The 20,858-nt window shown below is 42.4% G+C and overlaps 1 protein-coding gene across 4 annotated transcripts in view; it reads right to left on the bottom strand.

Moving 5' to 3' along the window:
• The window catches only part of MET (MET proto-oncogene, receptor tyrosine kinase), a 93,018-nt gene that overhangs the window by 62,467 nt on the left and 9,693 nt on the right, over nt 1–20,858 (bottom strand). For all 4 annotated transcript variants that reach the window (XM_063323234.1, XM_063323232.1, XM_063323231.1 and 1 more), the window contains one exon: nt 9,443–10,657. In XM_063323234.1, coding sequence (XP_063179304.1) covers nt 9,443–10,642 — 1,200 coding nt within the window. In that variant the 5' untranslated portion in view covers nt 10,643–10,657. The remainder of the gene's footprint in view (nt 1–9,442; nt 10,658–20,858) is intronic.

Genomic DNA, 20,858 nt, shown 5'->3' with positions numbered 1-20,858 from the left:
TAGCTGGTCAGACTGAATAAAGCATAATGGAGAAGAGGAGAAATACATAAATAGCTTTCTACTGTGCTATCACAAAGAAATATTTTTCCTCTGCAATTTGCAAGACAGAAAGTTTGTGAAATGGACAAGATTTTACTACGAGCAATTCTAAAAAATCATAGTCACATTTACTGCTCTCACTATACACAACTGTCACAGGGTGTCTGAATTCTTTACGGTTATGAGCACATTCAATGATGATACATGGAAAAAAATATGGACACATTTATTTTTTGGAAGTAATTGACCAGAAAAGAATCTCTTGTGAACAAACTCCAGCGCTATACAACAGACAGAAGAGAAGCCAGCCAGAACTGAAGAACATGAGAAACAGAAATTCTTTGGATGTAGCATGTTGGCTTTTGCCAACACGATCAACTGCAAGTCCACAGTGAGACTCCTCACCCGCTGGGTCAGCGTCACTTCAGCGTGATTCCCAAAATGTGCTGCTGCACTTCCAAGAGAAGCAACTGTGGGTAACTAAATAGGGCTGTCCGTACATGTGTACTAGTCACAGGTACTGCTCAATAACAGGCCAAAGGCACACAAATAGCATTCCTTCTAGGCACCAAGATTGCATTGCATTCATAGTTTCCCATTTCACTTCCTTTATCAAATATTATCAATTAAAAGATTGGGTCTTCCGTATTGAACTATTGCACATAGTCGTATCGATAGGGTCAGTAAGTCCTCAGAAAGAGGTATTCCCAAATGGATGAGTCAGCTATTATTTGCTGTAGAGACGACAGGGAAGCTAGATTAGAGCGGTTTGCTGGGGATACGCAGTGCGCACCCCACCTGCTGCTCTCACAGCACAGAAAGACAGGTAATTCCCACGTTAATGTGGCCGTGATAGGTACTAGGTATGCTGAATTACTCTTTCTTCTTCAAGCCCCATTTTGTCAAACAACTAACTTGTTCTTCCCCAGAACTCCACGTTCAGAAATCACTCAGAAGTCACATCAAAAGAGAAAAGTATTTGAAAACACAGTATTCAAAATGCTACGTGCTTTTGTAAAACAGATTTCTGCACAGTAGCACCAGACACCGTTACCAATCACTTCTTGTAATCCTAAGGAAGGGAAAAACAGAATAATAAATGGAACAGCTCAATTTTGCCAGTGGACACAAACAAGATGTGATAAACAATTCCCATAGAAGCAGATCCACCGTGCTTCTGGTTTCTTCTTGACCAGTAAAAGACAGAAGGATGGTGTAGGCGCTGTGTACTCAGCCCAAAGTTCAGGGAGAACTGAACGTGCCTGTGGCAGAGGACTGGCTTCTCCTGTTTCTAAGAACTTCTGCTGAGGCACTAAAGCTTTACTCTAAAAGGTAAAAGAGTTTCTTCCTCTTTTTGTTTTAAGTAAAGAATCGTTTCCCTCTTCTTCCTTCCTCCTCTTCCCAATATTCCTCATGTATTTGAAAGCAATTCAAAGGGGTTTTTTTTATAAAATACAGGAGAAGTATGTTCCCTTTCTGAGAACAAACTTTTCACATATCAACTGCAAAGTAGGAGACTTGAAGAAAAAGCAAGCAACTGGAAACAGTCCTTTCAGATGGAAACAATCAAGCAATCCTCACTGCTCAGTGGCCACTACTACGTGTTGCTACTGCCTGGAAATGGTCGAGTTACACAGGAAACCGGCCCTTCAAAATACTACTTGTTGCAAAATAAGGAACAATTTAAAGGGAATCACTGAAGGATTAATTACCTTTAAGCTACACTTTCAACTTCGAGGACTTGATCTAGAACTCGCTGAAGTCGATGGAAAGATTACACAGATTTTTTATGACTCAGAGAGAAATTTTTTAAAGAACTCCATTGATGTAAAATTTTACACAGTATCATCCCACTAACTCTTAATACTTGTTGCTTTGATTTGCTTCACTGCTAAAATGAGAGGGGGGAAGGAAGTTACTGTACTGATGCCCCACTTAAGGTAATAGGTAAAAAGACATCCATGTTAAATGTAATTAGTTAATACAAATTAAGATGATTACATGTTCTATTGTCGAGATCATTCAAAGAGTTATTTGCTTTTGTCATTGAAGAGTGCTGCATTAGTTCTCATAATCTGGTTAGTGCATTAGCACTAAGTAAATCCTATTGATTCAGCAGATAAAATGGACCTAAGTAATCTTCGTATTTTGCTGATTTCCCTTATATTAATTTAACATTTAACTCAGTATACAGATTATCAAAGGAGAGGTGCTGACTAATTACACATTTTGAAGGAATAAAATAATGCATGGGAGATTTGTTGATAAAAGCAGTTTGATTTGTTGATAAAAGCAGTTTTGCTGTACGTTTGTAGTGCACATCAGGTGCATTTTTCATAGAAGTCCTTATTGACACAGAAGCTGTGATGAAATAGAAAAGCTGTGAATTCCAAGTAGACCAGTTATCCTAAGATAATGCTGAGTGTGCGGACTCTTATTCCAAGATAACAATTGCACAACGACTGCATGTCTAGCCAAAACAGTGGTGCAAGAGATGTGTGGGATAGAAAGGAGTCCAGAAAGCGGGAGAAAATAATGCAATTTGCCCCAATTTCCACAGGCTGTGTATTATCACTTCCCCAAGATCATTCCTCCTCTAACATGTCATTGTTTTCACCCACTGCATAGACAGCGCAAGTAAATTTCTTTGTGACCTACACTTGTTTTCTGAACCATTTATGCCATGTAAATTCTTCCTTAGCAGTATTTTTTTTATTGTTTACTGTGGGATTTGACTGGTTTTACTCGTATGTTTGGAAATGAGGAGTAATTCCACTCTGATGCAAAAGCTGTCTGAGATCAGAAACCCACATGCCACCTAGAAAGTTTGAGTAACGCAGCACTCTCCTGGATAGTAATTACCTACTGTTGCTTTAGTGAGCAATAATGACAGCAATATGTGGTCCTGAGTCAGATCAAGTAGAGTAAGTAGAGAAACTGCTGAGGTAAGGTTGGTGCTGAGTGAGCTGGAAGGCAGATGTCTGCTTTGTCAGGATTTATGTGTCTCTCCATCGCTTGGCAGCAGAACCTGAGGAAAATTCATTACTTACTTAGATGTCTCAACTACCTACCAAAGCCAGGTGGGATGAATCCAGGACTTAGATCTGCATGCACTGCACTGCAGAATCAGCTTCTCTTTCTCTGGAACATGGAATTGTTTACAAAGAAATCCAAGCTGCTCTTTCAAGAGGGGCTGACACGGTCTCATTGCAGAATAGCCATCAGCAGACTAGACAGGAACTTAATCTGGGGCAAAAGACACTTAGAATTTGGTCTTAACCCAGAAAAAGAGGCTTAGATCTGAATATTACACATCTCTAGTGAGTGTCCTTAATGCGGCATACCTGCTAGTCTACATTTTAGACATCTCTTCTTGTGAGACTGTAAAGGCTTTCAAATTTGCAAAGTTACATAGGATAAGAAAATTATGCCATGTCCAGTTCTAGTCTTCAGTGTTATTTAAAGGCCTTCTGAAACTCAGAGACACAAAAAACACATGACCAGAGAATCTAGATATCCATGTTAAAAAAAGAATAACTTTACTTTCTGCCTGAAATTATTTCTGTCCAATTCCAGAGAAAAGCAGCGAAGCCACTCTTCCACACTAATAACCAATAGGGAACCCTGCCTTCAGTGGAAGAATTTGATTAAAAAGTCTGGAAATGGAACATTATTAGTAAGTCTGGCTGATAAAGCAGTGCCCTTTGCAGAAAATGGTAGTTTAACGGATACTACTTTTTCACAGAGAAATCCAGCTTTCATCGCGAAGATGATGAAACACCAAGCAGCAGCACTGGGAGGCAGACAGAGACCGGCCTCTAACAGGAGATCAGGAGAAGGGAACTCTCTCTAGTTTTTGCAGCACTTAGGGACTGAATAACAGGTCATCCCCCAGACCCCATAGTTTCTGGAGCTCAGAAGAGTCTGCAAAGATACTTACCACTCAGGGCGGTGCGGTACTTTCCAAAGAAACTCCCTGACCTGCCAGTTTCCTTGCCTTGCCTTTTTCTGGGGAACTCCCTTGTGACGGTGTCCACGTGGCCCGTCCCAGGGACAGAACAGCCCTTACCTCTCTAGTTACACCTCTGCTGGATCTGGCCCAGCCTGAGGTAACCATACCCATACCCATACCTGTGCTCATACCATACCCGCTACACGCTCATACCCGTATCTGCGCCCATACCCATGCCTGTGCCTCCTTCATAACCGGAATTCAGTCTCTTCCTGCAACTCCTTAGGCCGTGCTGTTTGCCCCAGTCAGGTGTTGCATGGCCAGGGGGAGAGATGGCCGTGTACCTCGTGGCGGAGGGGAGCTGGGTGGTGAGCACACCCTGCCTTGCGCTGTATCGTTCAGGGGACAACGGGGACCCTCGGGGTACCACCTGGGCGTTCAGCAGGCAGGCAGTGAGCACGGAACAGGAAGGTGGAGGCAGCCTGTCACCTTACTACTGTGGTTTAAGCCTGTTCTAAAGGGTGTCAGTGCACGTCGCCCATCACCCAGTCCCTCTTCACTTATTCTTCCAAGACGTCAGAAGCCATAGAGAAGCTTGCACAAAATCCGTACAGATGGGCGCAGGCTATGTGCCAGGCAGAGTGCTGTATGCCATTTGATATAGCGTTTCCAGAGGAATAGATGACTGAACCAATTCAATGGATCCTGGTGCCTGACTTTTAGGGAAAATATTCAGGCACATTCTAGTTGTAATATAAAAAAGATTTCCTCCATGCTGTGAGATTATCTAAATAAGCTACATCGACCCTTCCTAATCAGAGAGATGTGGTGTTATTTTTAAACCTGCCAAAAATTTTTTAAGCCAAATGGTGTGGGATATTACGGTTACGGGGCCTCAAAAGAGTTATTTGTCTCTGTTTATTTTATTAAATATTCCTAGGCGTACCCTTAGGATGACAGATCAATAAGTGCCTTTGCGGTTTCCTGAGAGAAGGCAGCAATTATTTGCTTCCATTACAATATAAGCATAACCCAATTTTAGTCATCTATCATGTGTGTGATGGTAATAAAGAAGCATCACCATGTGTTTATTTTACTGTCACTTTATCTTTTGTTTTGGTGATCTTCTGTTTTCATTTAATGTTCTTCCAACTGTTTGTGCCTTCATTTGATGGGAGTGGTGACCAGTTTGTCTTGCTTTAGGACACTTGTTGGGAACATGGTAGCAAAAGCCTGTCTGTGGTTTCTCTTTTCCCGTAAGGTGAATGGAGTACTTTAGGTTTTCACCTGAACTTACCTGCAGAAGAAACAAAACCACAGGAACTTTACAGAGCTGAATTTGGATTTCATTTTTAGAGGTGTTTTTCCATTGAAGTCAATAGTGATTGAAGTTGGGTAGCAGAGGAGAATTGAGCTCACAATCGTTTAGCACGTAGGAGTCGCAGAAAGGCTAAACAAAGCCCATAAGATCATAATCTAACTAATGACAATTCAAATGTATAATTGAGACTGTCGCGGCTAAACTCAACTCATCTTTCTCACTTGGAGAATCACATTTAATCCACGATAGAGTGCACACTACCGGACCATGTCTGCAAATGAAGTAAGCAGCATTTGTCTCCTCATCTAAGTACTCCTCTGCTTTGAGAAGTACCACACCAGGGCTGATGATAGTGACTAACCGTGACCAAATAAACTCTGCTAAAAGCCTGCATCCAGTTTTCTCCTCATTGTGGGTGAGGAGATTCCTGAACAGTGATTCAAAACCCTCCACAGCAGCTACCTCTCAGATATCCTTGTCCTGACTTAGGCAATAAAACCCCTTTACTATGACTCCAAATTTTTCTTTTAATTCAAAGCCAGTTCTGTTTCCTCCTTGCTGTCATTGAAGTGACAGCCAGCTCTTCACTGAAGGAAATTATTAGGAAGTGCTAACTGGTCACAGCTCCGCTGAGGTACATCTGATATCAATCAGATGCGCCATCAGATTCACTTTTCCTAGCCCTGACTTCAGTGAGTCCAGGCTTTGGCTTTTTATGTATTTCACTTAAACACAACTGGAAATGTTTTATTTTGAGTTTATAAAGTTTTCCATGAGCACTGGAATAAGTGAACCACTGTTGTGTCTGGGTTTGTATCTTGTGGTTGGTTGACTTTGCTGTCCAACTAAGTTCTGACAGAGACTTTTCCCCTGGGTGAGCAATACCTGCTTTGGTCCCTGTGAGTCCTTCTGATGTTTATAAAGGGGCTCCTTACACTTCATTGGCTTCTACAGCCTGAGCGTATATTGGATCGGTCTCTGGATTCACACCTGGATTCACATCTTTAAGATTTCTTATTGTTGAGGTTGTCAGGACAACTAACAGAAAGCCAGGCATACAACAGTGTGTCCACATAAACTTCATTCCTTTAGGAGAGAAGGCTAAAAGCTAACTAACTTTGTCAACCACATCAAGAAGAGCTGAAGTATTATTTTTCTGAATGCTTAAAATCTGAGAAAAATGGGTTGAGGAAGTGTTTTGGATGTTTTATTCTGGTTTATTTTGGTCTAATTCTACCTTTAGCAGCCTCAGACTAAACAGTCCTGAGGGACAGCCACTTAAAAAGATGGACTGCCCAAAGTCCAACAAAATTATGTACAATTGTCTTGTGGGACTTTTTTTGGTAACATGAAATGGCCTCCATCAATCAGACTCTAACTGTAAATTATCAGATAGCACTCCATTGCAAACATTGCTAAAGGCTCATTTTTCTTTTTAATGTTGAAGTCAGTGGTATACCATATTCACTGCTGTACGGCTTTCACTGTCCTATGACTTAATCTCACAGTGGTCAGTGCCTTTCACTTGCATCAGTGGTCTGTGGTTTCATTCTTTCAACATCAAAGAGAAGGATCATCTTGGCTACATTACAAAAAGCAAGTTTTGAATTTTGCCAAAATAAACTGTGACAAACTCTCGCAGTTTATAAAAGCTTTCTTTTAAGTTGAAGGTGACTTACAAAGGGGAAAAAATGGGTTATGCCCTCATGTGCGTTTTTATAATGTACAAAAAAAGGGACTAAGAAGAATTGAGGGGTTTGGGATTCTTTTTTAGTATTACTATTTTATATCCTGCAAGACCAGAGTTGACATTCCTGACACAACCATAAGCATAAGACATAATGGGCTTTCCTTCTTCTGCCTGCTTCTTCCCTCCCTTCACCTTCCAACCTTGCAGGTCTGTTTTACACACCTGGGAAAAACAAGTGTATAAAGGATGCCTGGCAAATTCTTGACAATCTTTTTGGCCAATTGAAACCTGAAAGAACTCAGGGGACACTTTTCATTGGAGCCTTAATGAGTCCTCTGGAATAAAGCAAAGGAAATGGAACGACAAAGCTTGACAGTCTTGATATTTCAGTGTTAAGCAAACAATCAGGACAGAAAATTCTGACTGCCTTTATGCCATTTAAAGGAACCACAAGAAATCACAGAAACATTTTTCCTTTTATCAATTTAATGTAACAGAAATCAGAGTTCTGATGACATTTCTTGAAAATGGGCAACTATAATAAACCGTCTGCAGTGTAAGACATTCAGTTCTGATATGCAAAGCAGCAGCAGACTCTGTAAAAGCTTTTGAAACAGAAAAGTACTTCCCAGCATGTGAAAAGTGGCAAATTATTCTGTCAATATTTTAATGGTATACTTTGCTATGAAAAGATCACCTTATGAAACAGGTGTATAGGCAAGAACAGAATGAGATAAGTTAAAGGCCACAAGTTTTAAAGAGAGTCGCTCACAAATAAAATGCCCCAGGAATAAGGAAAAAAAGTACTTTCAGAGAAGAACGATGTTCATTGTTAAAAAACGAACTGAAAAATGGAAAAAAAAAAGATATTAAGACCTAAAATGAAAAATTAGGACAGCAATAACACAGTGAAGAAAGATAAGAAGTTACTGTGCTGAATGTTTGCTAACTTCTCTTTAGTTCCTGAAAATTGCCTTGCCTCCAGAAAAAAAGGGAATGAATTGCTAGGTCTGTTGTGGTTGCTGTATCAGCACCCGCTGGCAATGCCTACATCTGAGTTTAACACCTGGAGCCTGCCACAAGCAGTCGTCCCCCGAACGCCCAGGCTGATGTGATGATGCTCAGGGGGTCGGACCCCCCTCGGAGCACATTCCCACTCCCGGGGGGAAGCCACAGCAGCTCTGTGACAGATCCTTCTCCCTAGAACCCCCCGTCTCACCCCTGGCAGTAAAGAGCAGCCGTTCTCTGTCATGCAGGAGGCTCCCATCTCTAACAGGGGTGTGTGCCAGCACCCCGTCCTGACGCCCTGTGCTGGGCACGCATGCTGAGGAGGACTCTGGTGGTATCAGGGTGATGAAGGCCTGCGGTTCCCACTCTCACCAGGAGCCATCCCAACAATGGGGCACGAGAGATCGCCTCCAGCCCAAATGCAGGCTGAGCTGTTGTTCTATCCTGACACAGGCCCCGCGCTGGCTCACGAGGCTGAGCAGAGCCCACCATAACATCTCTGTCCCTGCTTACTGGGAGAGGACCTCATACCACCTCTGAGTTCCAGTTTTCTTGTATTTGGGAAAAGAAAGCTCCCCAGAGAGGACATTTAAAGCTCTGCTGCGTAAGCAGGTACAATTCAAAGTTTTAGCATTTTAGGTTTCAAAATAAACGTTAAAAATACTTGATTCACAGATTGTGCATTTCCTTTACAAAAGCTGACATGAGACCGGCACAGACACTGTCCAGAAGGGAAGAAATAACTTCTGTGCTTCCCTCGTTTGCAATACTTCATATGGCTGGAGAGCAGCAACCACCTGAACACATGGTGTGCAGAGGGGCAACCCTCCCACCCAAGACTACCAGTATCCTCATTCAGATACACTTTTCATAGACACTTCTTTCATTAAGAAAACTGATTTCTGTGGGACCGTTTATGTATCGAGCATGAGTAATGGTATTACAATCTGGCTCTCCATGGCATGTTCCAAACCACCTCTTTCATTTTTTTCTAAAGAGGGCAGTGATTCAGCATTAACACAGTTTAAAGTATGAGTGATATTTTCAGGGACTCCTCAGTGCACATGGATTCGAATGTTAATGAACACTTTTTTGAGATATTGAAAGAAATAACTGCCTAAATGTTCCATTTATTTGCATCACAGTCTCTCAAGATAGCAGAAAAATAACTGCTTGCAAATAAAATTTTGAAAAAAGGATTTTTTCCCCTGTTCCACTAATACTTTCTTAGCACCGTAAGGACCTCAGTGATTTTCATAGTCAATTTACAGGAACTAATCCTTACAGAGGTGAATCATCAGCAATGCCAAATAATCTCAAATGTTCAGGGACTTACATTTCGTAACTGAAACTGAGGGGACGGCTACCTGACAGTGGAGTAGGCAAAAAGAGAACCAGCATCCCAGATTGTAACAAATTAATTGTCACTTACCCTGTTCAAGCAGTATTTGCTCTCTTTCCTGTAAAAGTGCTGCAGACATTTCATGTTCTGCTTGTCGACAATCTTGTTGAAGAACTCGTTGATGGTTCGCACGGAGACGGCGCAGACAGCAGATCTGTTGGTTGGCTCGGCAGAGTCCGGTTTGCTTTGTGCAAAAACGCCGTAGAGAATATCATCGTTCAACCCAAGGCCCATTTCGTGGGCTAGAGCAGCACCGGGCTTGCTTACGTAGGCAGCTTGCAAAATGTTGAATACCTCCTTGCGGATGGACCTCTTCCTCCGCTTTTCGGTAAAAATACACTCAAGAGGCATTTCCATGTAAGAACGCATCTCTGAGTCTAAAGTGCAGAAGCGGATAATTCTAGTGTGAAAAGCCTGGGAGTCAAGAGATTCTCTCTGGACAGTCAGAAAATAGACAAAGTGATCATTTTCAAAGGCATGGACATACCTAATGGGATACGAGTCGCGGAACTGAGGGAGGATATCTATATAAGATTGATCTGTGAGAAACTCAAAACCATCCTGTGTTTCTTTTAACCTTCTAACCGATATTGAATGCAGCACATGAGGAGGCTGAAATGCAGATGTCACAGTGTTTCCAACAAAGAAGTTGACAAACCTGTCCTTTTCGGTCACCAAAACTTTGGTTCCTAAAGTGCTTACGACACAGTCGGGACAATTATCTGCTTCTCCGTCCACCCGGGGTGAATACATGCAGTGCACCTCGCTTTCGATGTCAGCAGGGTTGTCAGGGTGAATGATGTGGCGGTGGCAGATGCCCCCGGACACACTACCGCAGCTGATGAGCTGATCATCGTAATAAGTTTCTAAGAGCAGCGCCATGTTGACATTATCCTTCCACACGCTGTTAGATAAATTGGCTTTATCTTTGCAGTCTTCGCATGGCGCGCAGTCAGGGTTCTCCAAAACGGGCCCAGTCTTGTACACAGAGATGTTCTGGAGAGTTTCATTTAGTACATAAATCTTGTTGACGGCTCCAATATAAACGTGATGCTTGTACAAAACTACATTCTGGATCGGTGTTTCTGCAATGAAGTTAGGAAGATCATATTTTACATTCAAATTCATCTCTGATTTTTTAGCTGCTTCTTTGCATTGTCCATGGCTCCTCTGCAGCAAGGCCAACAGGAATATGATAAACCCAGAAGGATACGCAGTAAAAGGCTTCATTGTCAGAGATTTAATCTGTCAAAATATATTTAAATGAAACAGTGGTTATATTTCATACACTAAATCATCAGTTTATGAGTCAACAGAAATCCGTCTCTAGGCTGCATGTATTAGCTGAACTATTTCAGTTTAAGAAGTGTCGCAATCTTGCTTAGTGTCATTAATTGTCTTGTGCTAGAAACTGCTAGTTACTGTTCTTCGGGGGTACCCATTTCACTGCTTTCAGAACAATTCACAGAGGATTTTCTCCTGATAAATTCTGCAAGACCCCTCTCGGTGTGTTGTACGGCAGCAGAAGAGAGACGACTACTTCCACGTGGGTATTAAACCAGCATTAAACCAGCTGACTGGTACGATTTAGAACAAGATGGCGCACAGGCAGCTGAAAGCAAATCTGCTCAGGACACCCAGGACACACAAAGCACTTGTAGCGCTTCAGTGTGTGGATATAAAGTATTTGGCAAGTTGCTCAAGGGGCTGAACTGGTTCTTAGCACAGCTGCTCAAAAATGAGCAGTAGGAAAGACATGAAATAATGTGAAGATCTGAGCTGGAAGTGGGCTTCTCTTTTGTTCTGCTGACGTTTTTGATTAACCAAGGAAGAGACTTTTCTCCACCACGCCAAAGGAATAACCGCCTCCCTCTCTCCCTCCAGCTCCCCAAATCACTATCTTTCGTAAGGGCCCAGTTTGGAAAAAAAAGAATGTTTTTTTTCAGCCAGCTCCACTTCTTGGAATAGTCATTTTCCCCAGTGTTGACAAGGTTTTGTAATATATCGTTAGAATATTTTATGCATCATGTGGTGCCTGGCATGTGCAAGTTTTATTTCAGGCCTTGTACCACAGCAGTTAAGTCACTCTGGTGAACCTTTGCAAGATACAGGCCTATCACTGTGTTGTAAACAAAGCGGTATCGAGTGACCTACAGCCATTAACTGATGAAGTCAAAAAACCTAGCACTTTTTTTTTTTCCCCACTTCTCCACACAATTGTTTGAAGTGGCTTGGAAAACCAAAGGCAGATGACTAGTGTGATATTTCACCCCCTCGGAAGATCAATTAAATGAACTGTGGTTATGAGCGTTTCGGTGCAGTGTCCACGCTATGCCTTGTCACACCAGGCATTTTCTGTTAATGTCATGACACAGTTGTTAAGCCAAATTTAGCTTCTCCATGGAGAAAACAATTATGCATTCTAACAGCAATATGATAACATACTTTGGGAAAATACTTATAGTTTGGCTATAGTTAAGCAAGTGCTGCTACGAGAGAAATGCTTATGACCCCTGGAAGGATTTAAAATAGACAACCTTGAAAATTACAAACTAATAATAGGAATTTGTACTGACTTTTTATTTCATTAAGACTTTAGGCTAAATGAAAATATGGCTATAGACTACAGCTGCTTCGGTTGTGTATAAATTCAGTGTTTTCACTAGATTGGTTAAAACAATCCATCAATAATCTCCTGCATTCCTTGTGACATTTTATTTCAGCGTCCACTGGACTCTTTCTGTGGCTTGCCTCATTAATTACACAAAATAATAGGTTTTGGAAACAAAGAATTGTTCTTCCTCCCTGTTACCTGATAAGAATCATGATCTAGAGCTGGGGATAAAAATCAGAAACACCGGCTATTTGCAAGTATTAGCTGGTAAGAACAAGTCACACTTCTGGTATTGAGAAATGAAGATCTTCCTTCAAATCAACAACATTTTCTGATATTAATTAGTGATAACAGAATCCTGGAAACAAACCAAACATGGATTTAAGTTTAAAAGAAAAAAGAGCAGGGATATTGCTATAATTAGAAAATAGCCCCAGTACACAGAGCCCTGACTTATATATTGTATAAGGCAGGAAACAGTTTTCTCATCCTCTGAAACTTCTTGCTATTACAGAATTTTTCCTGCTCCAGGCTGGGATGAAACCAAGAGCTTTCGTAGTTTGCGTGAAACACCCAGAAGTCACACCCGATCCAAGAACTACCGTGTCCACGTCCCTGCCCTGCCAGCGCTGGCAGCGCAGAAGTGCCTCCTTCCAGCCGGCACTTCCACCCCGAGAAACTGCTAAAAACTGATACATTCCTGCAGATTCACTTCTGACGAGTCAACATGTTCTGACAAATACTAGATTAAGCAGAAAATTCCAAAAGTGCTCTATTTCTGACACAACGCAGAGGCGGGTATATTGTTTACTGCAACAAGTTTAAACCCACATAACAGAGGTGGGATTGCAGCGGAGAGAGAAAACAATAGGTGGGACAATAGTTAGATGAGGATGATCGACCACCATGACAGGAAAAAAGATGCAGGGTTACTTGAGAGCCAGGCACCTACTTTGTTGCAGTATATCATGTGCTACCTTCTTGTTTTAATATGTTCCCAAATATATTTCCCACCCAGTATGCCCCTCAGTCTTCAGCTTACAATCTTCTCCATTCTTCCTGTCTCCGAAAAAAAGGATCCCTCACTGTCCAACAGTAAATACCAGTGTGCACTGCAGAGGGATTGAGAGCCATAAATACTGGCTGACTTATTCTTTCCCTCAAACCGCATCTTGGGATGTGAGGCCAGTATCCTCGGATAGGCTACTCTGCCCACAGCCGGCTGGTGAAGCAGCTCCGGTTTGAATCTGTGCTCCGGAGACAGAAAATTCCTCCTTAGACTCCTTTAGCAATCAAGATTGGAACCAAAAAGCTTAACAGCAAGAGCAAGGGCGGGATTCAGTGTAATGCAAAGAATGCCAGGAATAATAGGTACTGTATTTCATCACTACAGAAAGGAAAATATGAGCAATAAATGAAAACCAAGTCACCTTTGCTCTCATATTTGAGCTCCATCATTGTGCCTTCCTTTGTATGCTTTTAAGGTGTTTCAAGCATCCTCCCAGGCAGAAATCTGCTGATTCCCACCTATGGGAAGCTCAGGCTCAGATTTATGGGCAGCTTTAGGGAAGATGGTTCCCCACAATGCCCATCTGCAGCACACTGTGAATCTTTCCTCAAGGTGCCTGAAATCAGAAGGCACATCCTCTACTGTGAGACATTTATAGCTTAGGGAGGACATAGGAGTTATGTGAAGAGTACAATGTGCAACTCCTTCTTTTAGGTATTTGTTTTTTCACAGTCCTCACATGATATAAACTCTACTGTTCCCCAGTGAGACTCCTGTGATGTTTGGTACGTCTTTATGTCTGTATTTGACCCAGGGTCTTTCTCTATTCCACTGCTGCAGTCTGCAGCACAGAGATGCTTCTCTGTAACCTCCAGACCAGGTCACTACAAACACATTTCACTTGAACACATCCCAAAGAAGGAGGAAAACTTTGGAGAATTAAAAATTCAGTCCCACCTCTCTTCAAAGGTCCAAAAGTCCCAGTTCTCCTTAGCACATACTAAAATGTAATTTCAGCTCACTTAAGCACTTTTTTGTGTGTGCTTAAAAAGAGTTTTGCTGAATTAGAACCAAAATACTTAGGCTGTAGATGCACTTTTTGAATACAGGTCAAAGAACCAGTTGCTGCCTATCAGCTGCAAAGGGAAAACAAGTAATCCCTTTGTTTCTCTACTTGGTTTGAATGATGGATGCTGTTCATTCTTTTGTGACCTTCCTGTGACTTGTGTGTCAGTGTGTCTTTCATGTGTCTACAGAAGACTTGTAAGCTTTGGCCTGTGATAAGTATCAGCAAGCAATAGCTGTGGATGGATTATTTCTTTTGTAAGAGATATTTTCAAAGCCTGTGTCATGATGTGCTCATTTTTCCATCCCTCAGCAGACACTGGCTTGTATAACTGATGAGAAAATGCATTTTGGTCAACCGTTGCAAGTGGCTAGTAATGATGTGTCATATTAGTGTGCCTGGCAACCTCAAGTGCTATGGCTGATGCTTCCCACCAGGCTTGGTCTTCAGTGTTTGTGTACCATTAATGGCTTCCCAATGGCAATCTTTTTCCTACAAGTTTCATTCTCCCTAATTATGGCCAGGGTGATAATTTGTAAACATTGAACATCCTGTCTCTTCTTCACACTGTTTGCCACCGTATTGACAAGTCAGGCCTGGCCTTATTACGGAGTAATGTTCAAGCTGTCATATGCAAGGAAGCCAGAAAACAGAGTCACACTTGTTTTCCTAGCCCTCATTTCAACAACTCGGGTCCCATTTAACTCTGATCACAAAGCACTCCACAGATCTGCACAAGCTAAGACAACACACTGACACGAAAGCGTTTTGTACGTTGTTCGGTGCATCCCGTTTTTCCTTGTATTATTACAGAAAAGGAAATGACAGGGTCCTGCGTATCCCACGTAGAGCGTGTTTGTACAAGAATACATTTAGGCCTCAGCCAGGTCATTTCAGGTTAGGTAACAGCAGAGCCATGTTAATTCATATTTCAAAAACTCTACTGTCAGCAAATGGTAGCCTTTTCCCCTCTTTCAGGAAATATTTGGTAATATAGTTTTATATTTTTTCCAGTGGGATAGTACATCTTGTTACTTTGGGCTCTGACAGACTCCTGGTGACAAATTTATACAGGATAACCATAGTGATTGCTGCTCCTGAGAGTTCAGTTTGCTTTGCCATCCTGGACTGAAATCTGTGCCAGTTCAGGACCTGATTCCCTGTGGATCAGATGCCCTGCCATGGAGACAGCAGCATCATTTAACAGGACAGGGCAAATGAGAGGGGGAGATGAGAACAGCTCCATCCATCCAACTTTAATCTGTTGTTGCAAATCTGTCACAGCACTGGCATCAGCTTCAACAGACTAGAGCCCACAGCGGACGTGTCTTCACCAGACTTTTCAATTAACCGATTGCATCTGTAGACAAGATTGGTTATATGTAACACACTTATTGAGGTTAATCTATTTCCCATGTCCACAGATTAAAAATGTTCTTAAGTCAGAATTGCTAACCTGAATTAGCTACCTTGAGTTAAAATAACAGAAAGAACAAGGAAATTGGAGAGAGTAAGTCAGCAACAAACATACAAATGATCCCTGAGTTGAATTCAAATGGCTAATCTGAGTTAAAATCCACGTTCCCTCATCTTCAGCACTATTTTAACTCTAATTTAGGTTACTCATCCTCACTAGGATGGGAACATAACTTTACTGCAGCACGATACGTACACTGACATGACGCATTTTCCTAGTGCATAGAGTCACAGGACTTAGTAGCGGTGATTTAGGTCATAAATTCATTCATAACAGAGCTGGGAGGTTTCTATGGTACACCGAGAGGTGTGTGTGCATGCAGACGGCTGATGGTGAAGAACCGGTGGGCAGGGCACAGCCTAGACAATTGCTGGAGGATCTACCATTAACTAAATCCTCTACATACCCAGTGCAGCCATGTGTGTCAGAAGAAATTGCTTTCATTAGCATGTTCAACCGATCTGTAAGCCTTCTCTTACAATATTGAAATACGAAAAAAGAATCTCAATTCTCCCAGCATAAAATATGCTCTTTAATATACACGGTCCATTACTGGGTCCAACATGCCATTGTAATTCACAGCAGCTATCAATAGAAGCATTTTCGTTGTCTGACAGGTTTATTTTTAACAGGCATTAAAACACAAGAACACTAATCTATCCTTTGCAGTGGAGAAAATGTTATTCTTATACTCATTTAGCAATATTTTTCTGTAGGTCCCCTGCAGTCCAATAAAGCACAGTGTTTTCTTGGAAACTTGCTTCAGATCTTAACATTCTAAATCCAACTCGTATCTTGGGTCTGTAGCATAACTGGATTTATTTAATCATTTTTTTGTTGTGATGGGCTACAATGGCACTACAGGTTCTTTTGTAACGAACCTCGGCAAAGACTCACTGATATATTACAAACGAGTGGAGCAGATACGTTGCTCAAAAAGACTAATTTAAAAGGTGGTATACAGCATTTATTGGGATTCAGGGAAATTTCTCATGCGAGGAAGTGGTACTCATTCTAAGGGCTGAGAAATCAGTTCCACAAAGAACAGGAACTAGAAAAGAAGTGCAAAATATACAAAGAATAATTGAAAAACACAGAGAAAATACCCACAATAAGGTAAGTCCTTCCTTGTTTGTTCATGCGTATGTTTCCAGATGAATTTGGATCTTTAAATACAGGAGAACAGCTTTCCACATCTGGATGCATAAGGATGGATATTTTTTTTCCCCATTATTGTATTGTTTAGTGGTAGCAGGAAAACAGAAACTAAACTTTGAACAACACAACACTATTGATCCACTATGTTCACCTGAAATGCAAGTCAGCAATTGTGGAGCTTCAGTAAGAAAATACCTGTGATGCTATTGTGGCTCTTTACCACTACACTGGTACTAAAATAAACCCAGTTCTAGCACAGGCTTAAGCTTGGTATCTGCAGCAAATAATTCAGCCTGACAACTGACAACATCTTACTCGGTCCAAGTAGGAAAGGAGCTGTGTGTGGCGTAGAATAACACGTTATGCTTGTTATTGTACAATTGTATGATCAATAACACAGGGTAAGGTTGGTCTTCTGCTTCAGGTGAGTGAATATGGAGATATTTGGGTTTGGCTCCCAATTTTTCATGTGTTTGGACAGACTAATTAATCTCTTAATGTACTTTCACTGCATATGCAAAGCAAGGACATTTGTTGATTCTAGCCAGCTGAGATAAATGCAGACATGTGCCCTGGTTCACCAAGGAAGTCATACAAGCTCAGGTAAAGATGCAAGTCTTTTTAGGTGTGATAAAAACACCTTACAGTAGGAGAAAGCAGTTTTCTTGAGTTTCTGAGTCGATCCTGTTGATTGACTTTTTGCATGAGTCTGAGCATTTTGTGGTTGTCTGTACAGAACGGGGACAGTGTAATTTCCTTGGAATGTAGTTCCTCCTTTCGTAAAGAGCCAAGTTGGCAAACCTGGCTCCAAGCACAGTTTTAGCTCAATTCCCTTAACTACTCTCACCACTTACTTAGATTTTCTACTTTATGCTTTATGGCTATAACATCTATCTACCTGAATTCTTGTATAGAAATGCACAGCAGATTTTGGAAGCCCTTCCTGTCGTGTAAAGCTAACAGCTTTCCATACTGTGGTAATTAAAGGAATGGCATGGGTCATAAAATGAAAAAGATAGATTAAAAGGCAGATAGCCACGAGTAACCAAGACAGCATACAGATTTGATCTAAATGTTCTAGCAGCAATTATGAGTGATCTTGATGCAAGGCATTTCCTGCAGTTTAATTGTCATTTGGTGCTAATGGTTCTTAGGAGTCCCTGAGACAATAACTCTTCATAGCCAAACATTAATCTCTTTTTTAAAAAAAAAAAAAAAAAAAGAGTTCTGTACATCAACAGATAGTGATGATAAAGTATATTATATGAAAACTGTACCAAAGGATCTACATGCTCACCAAATTATTCCGCTTCCTTTTGATGTCATAGTAAACATAATGAATATAATAATAACAGCAACTAAAACCCATCAAGTCCCTGAATTCCTCCAAGGTGTGGTACAAATACCTAGGATACCAAGCAAAAGAAATTGTGCTGGCTCTGTTCTTTTCTCTGAAGGAGCTGGCAGGAGGGTGTCAGGCAGCGGCTCGTCTGCTCGGAGGGCGCACATAAAGCATGCCACCGGGTGCCGTGACTTCAGCCTTCTCAGTCAACGCGTATCCGAGAGCCACAAGGCAAATGAGCGACAAAACCCAGGGTCAAGGATTTCCAATAGGTTGCTGATGCCTTGCTTGATACATAGCTCGTCAAGCCAAGATGTCACAGGCAAACTTTGTGCAAGTTCCCAGCGAGATCAGCACATCTGTAAGAGTGTGCTGGGCCCCCGGGCTGGAATGAGACTGCTGGAGGCTGCCTTACCCAGCCAAAGGAGACGCTGGGGAAAAGCTCTGCCTGTGGCCCTGTGTTGCCTTTAGGTTGCCTCCAAGGCCCCTCCTTGCATCTAGGAGCTTTCGTGAGGCTGCCGAACCAGTCTGGCCTGGCACAGCCCGTTGGGCTGATACTGTGATTTGTCCACATGTATCGTGTTTAGTGCTGGAAAGGAGACTGCACTCCTTCCATGCTCAAACTGGCTCCAAAAGCATCATAACCACAATCGTTTAATGTTCTATCTGAGATAACTAGCCCCCAGAAACGGCCTCTGTGCAAAACTAACTTGGTAGCCTTTGCCCCATGAAAAAATGTGGTGCAGACCCTCAGAATGGCTACAGAGAAAACTGAATTGCCTGTGTTTGTAAACCACCTAGTGAAAGTAATGAAGTCTATATTTATGCCTTAGCTTAGCAGAACACATCCTTTATCTGATACCAAAGTTAATAACGTGATGGTGTACTTAGCTTCATAGCAGCTTTTTGATAATCAAGCAGGAGCAATGTCAAGGAGAGTGTTCATTTCCCATCTGTGTTTGGTTAGGAGGTTACGACCTTTTCTTTTTAATGCTGACCTCGCTTTTGTCACTGCAAGTTTATGTTATTGCAGTGCACTTTAACTGATGCCCTACTTTCACTCGGTTTAGAAACTGAGTTAATGACGGCTCATTGGCATGACTGCTGCCTTGCTGTGAACCTGTGATTCATGATCTGCTTCCAAGGACTTTACGGTATTGGTGTTCATAAATCCCGAAATGGCCTGGGACCAGCCTATCTGACATCCCGGCTCTCACCAGAGGCAACAGTGTCACAGCTGCAATCAGTAGAGTGGCTGATCTGGAGCAGCCTCAGCTCCTGTATTTTGGCAGATCTCCCTCAGCGAGGGCCCGTCAGCCGCAGCTTTTATTCTGAAATATTGTGCTGACCTTCAGAGGATGCTGAGAAGCTCAACAGTTTGAAGAAGGTGTTCAGGGATGGCTGAGCAGACCAAGTTTTTCCATGCTAATGGCGTATTTGTCTTTTTTTTTCTGAACGGATTTTTCAGCTGCTTCATTTACTTTCTTTCAGCCCCTCTCCCCCCCTCATTTTGGGGGGACCTGGGGAGCTTAAATGTGCAACCACTCAACCACTGCCCTCAGGGGTTCTTGTTCATACAGGGCCTGGTACCAGGTTTTGGACTTGTCCAGACCCTGGAGTGGGTCCAAATTCCAAAGGATTTCACCTTTGGAAATCTGGAGCCAGATTCGAGGAGTTTGTGAGATAAGCAAAGAGACTGTTTCCAAACTTCAGAGAGTATTTACCTTTCTCATAGGGGTGATACGAGGATAAATGAGCGCATTCTTACCAAACACCTCCAAAAAGGGCTTCATGCTGGTGTTTGCAACAGGCACAGCACAGCAAAGCTGAGCTGCAGGACAGTGCCTGCCGTAAAGGTCTCCGTCCCTGCACGAACAGGTTGGCCAAAGGTCTAAACGTGGGACGAGGGCTTGGCTCTGCCCCCCTCTGCTGCCTGGGTGCCGGCAGCCCCTGCCTGCGCTCTCCTGCCCTTCTGCCGCGAGAGATCCAGCATCCCACCCTGACGGCCGGTCCTCGCTCTCCGCCCCCCGTCGCAGTGGGAAGATGCAGACAGCGGAAGGCACGGATGCGAATCCTCCTAGGTACAGCTGTCCTCATGCCTCGGAGCTGAGCGGGCCAGGAGGAAGAGCCGGGATTTAGCGTGGGACTGGAGGACGCCTGTGAGCATCAGGACATGTCTGCGGTGCCCGGCTCCATCCTGTCTGGGCACTGCAAACCAGCGTGGCTGGGAGCTGTAACCTGGCCAGGACTGAGGGCCTCTTACTGCTCCACGTGATCTTCTCCTGCGGAGCTGAAGCTCAGGTGAGATCCAGGGAATATTCCGCACGAAGTGCAGGCAACGGCTAGTCTAAGCACCTGAGAGCTTTGTGGCCAGTGAGTGTTAGCTTTCTGGATCTCTTTCTTGGACTTACGCCCTGAACTCACTCTAAACCCCATTATAGATGCCAAAGTAGCCTCTCTGGATCTTACCCATAATTTTAAGCTTGGTCTGCTTATCCAAAAGGAAAATCAAAAGGCAGTGTTAAAATTGGAAACGTCAGTTAATGTATGTTTTTAATTTAGGACGTTATATTACAACATTTGTTCCTGAGCATGAGGAGTAGTTAAGTAGTTGATGGCACTGAATTCAATACTTTGGGCGCTGAGCAAAGGTCACTGTCACTTAACAAGAACATTTTCTTTTACATCCCTGCTTCTACTTCAAATATTCACATTATATTGTATTGCTTATTAGCACCACGTATGTCATGTTCAAATAATAAATGGACTGCTCGTGTGAT

Source organism: Chroicocephalus ridibundus, chromosome 1 (assembly GCF_963924245.1).
Source record: "Chroicocephalus ridibundus chromosome 1, bChrRid1.1, whole genome shotgun sequence".
Lineage (NCBI taxonomy): Eukaryota > Metazoa > Chordata > Aves > Charadriiformes > Laridae > Chroicocephalus > Chroicocephalus ridibundus.
Note: the sequence above shows the minus strand (reverse complement) of the source record. Positions and strands in the feature narration are given on the sequence as shown.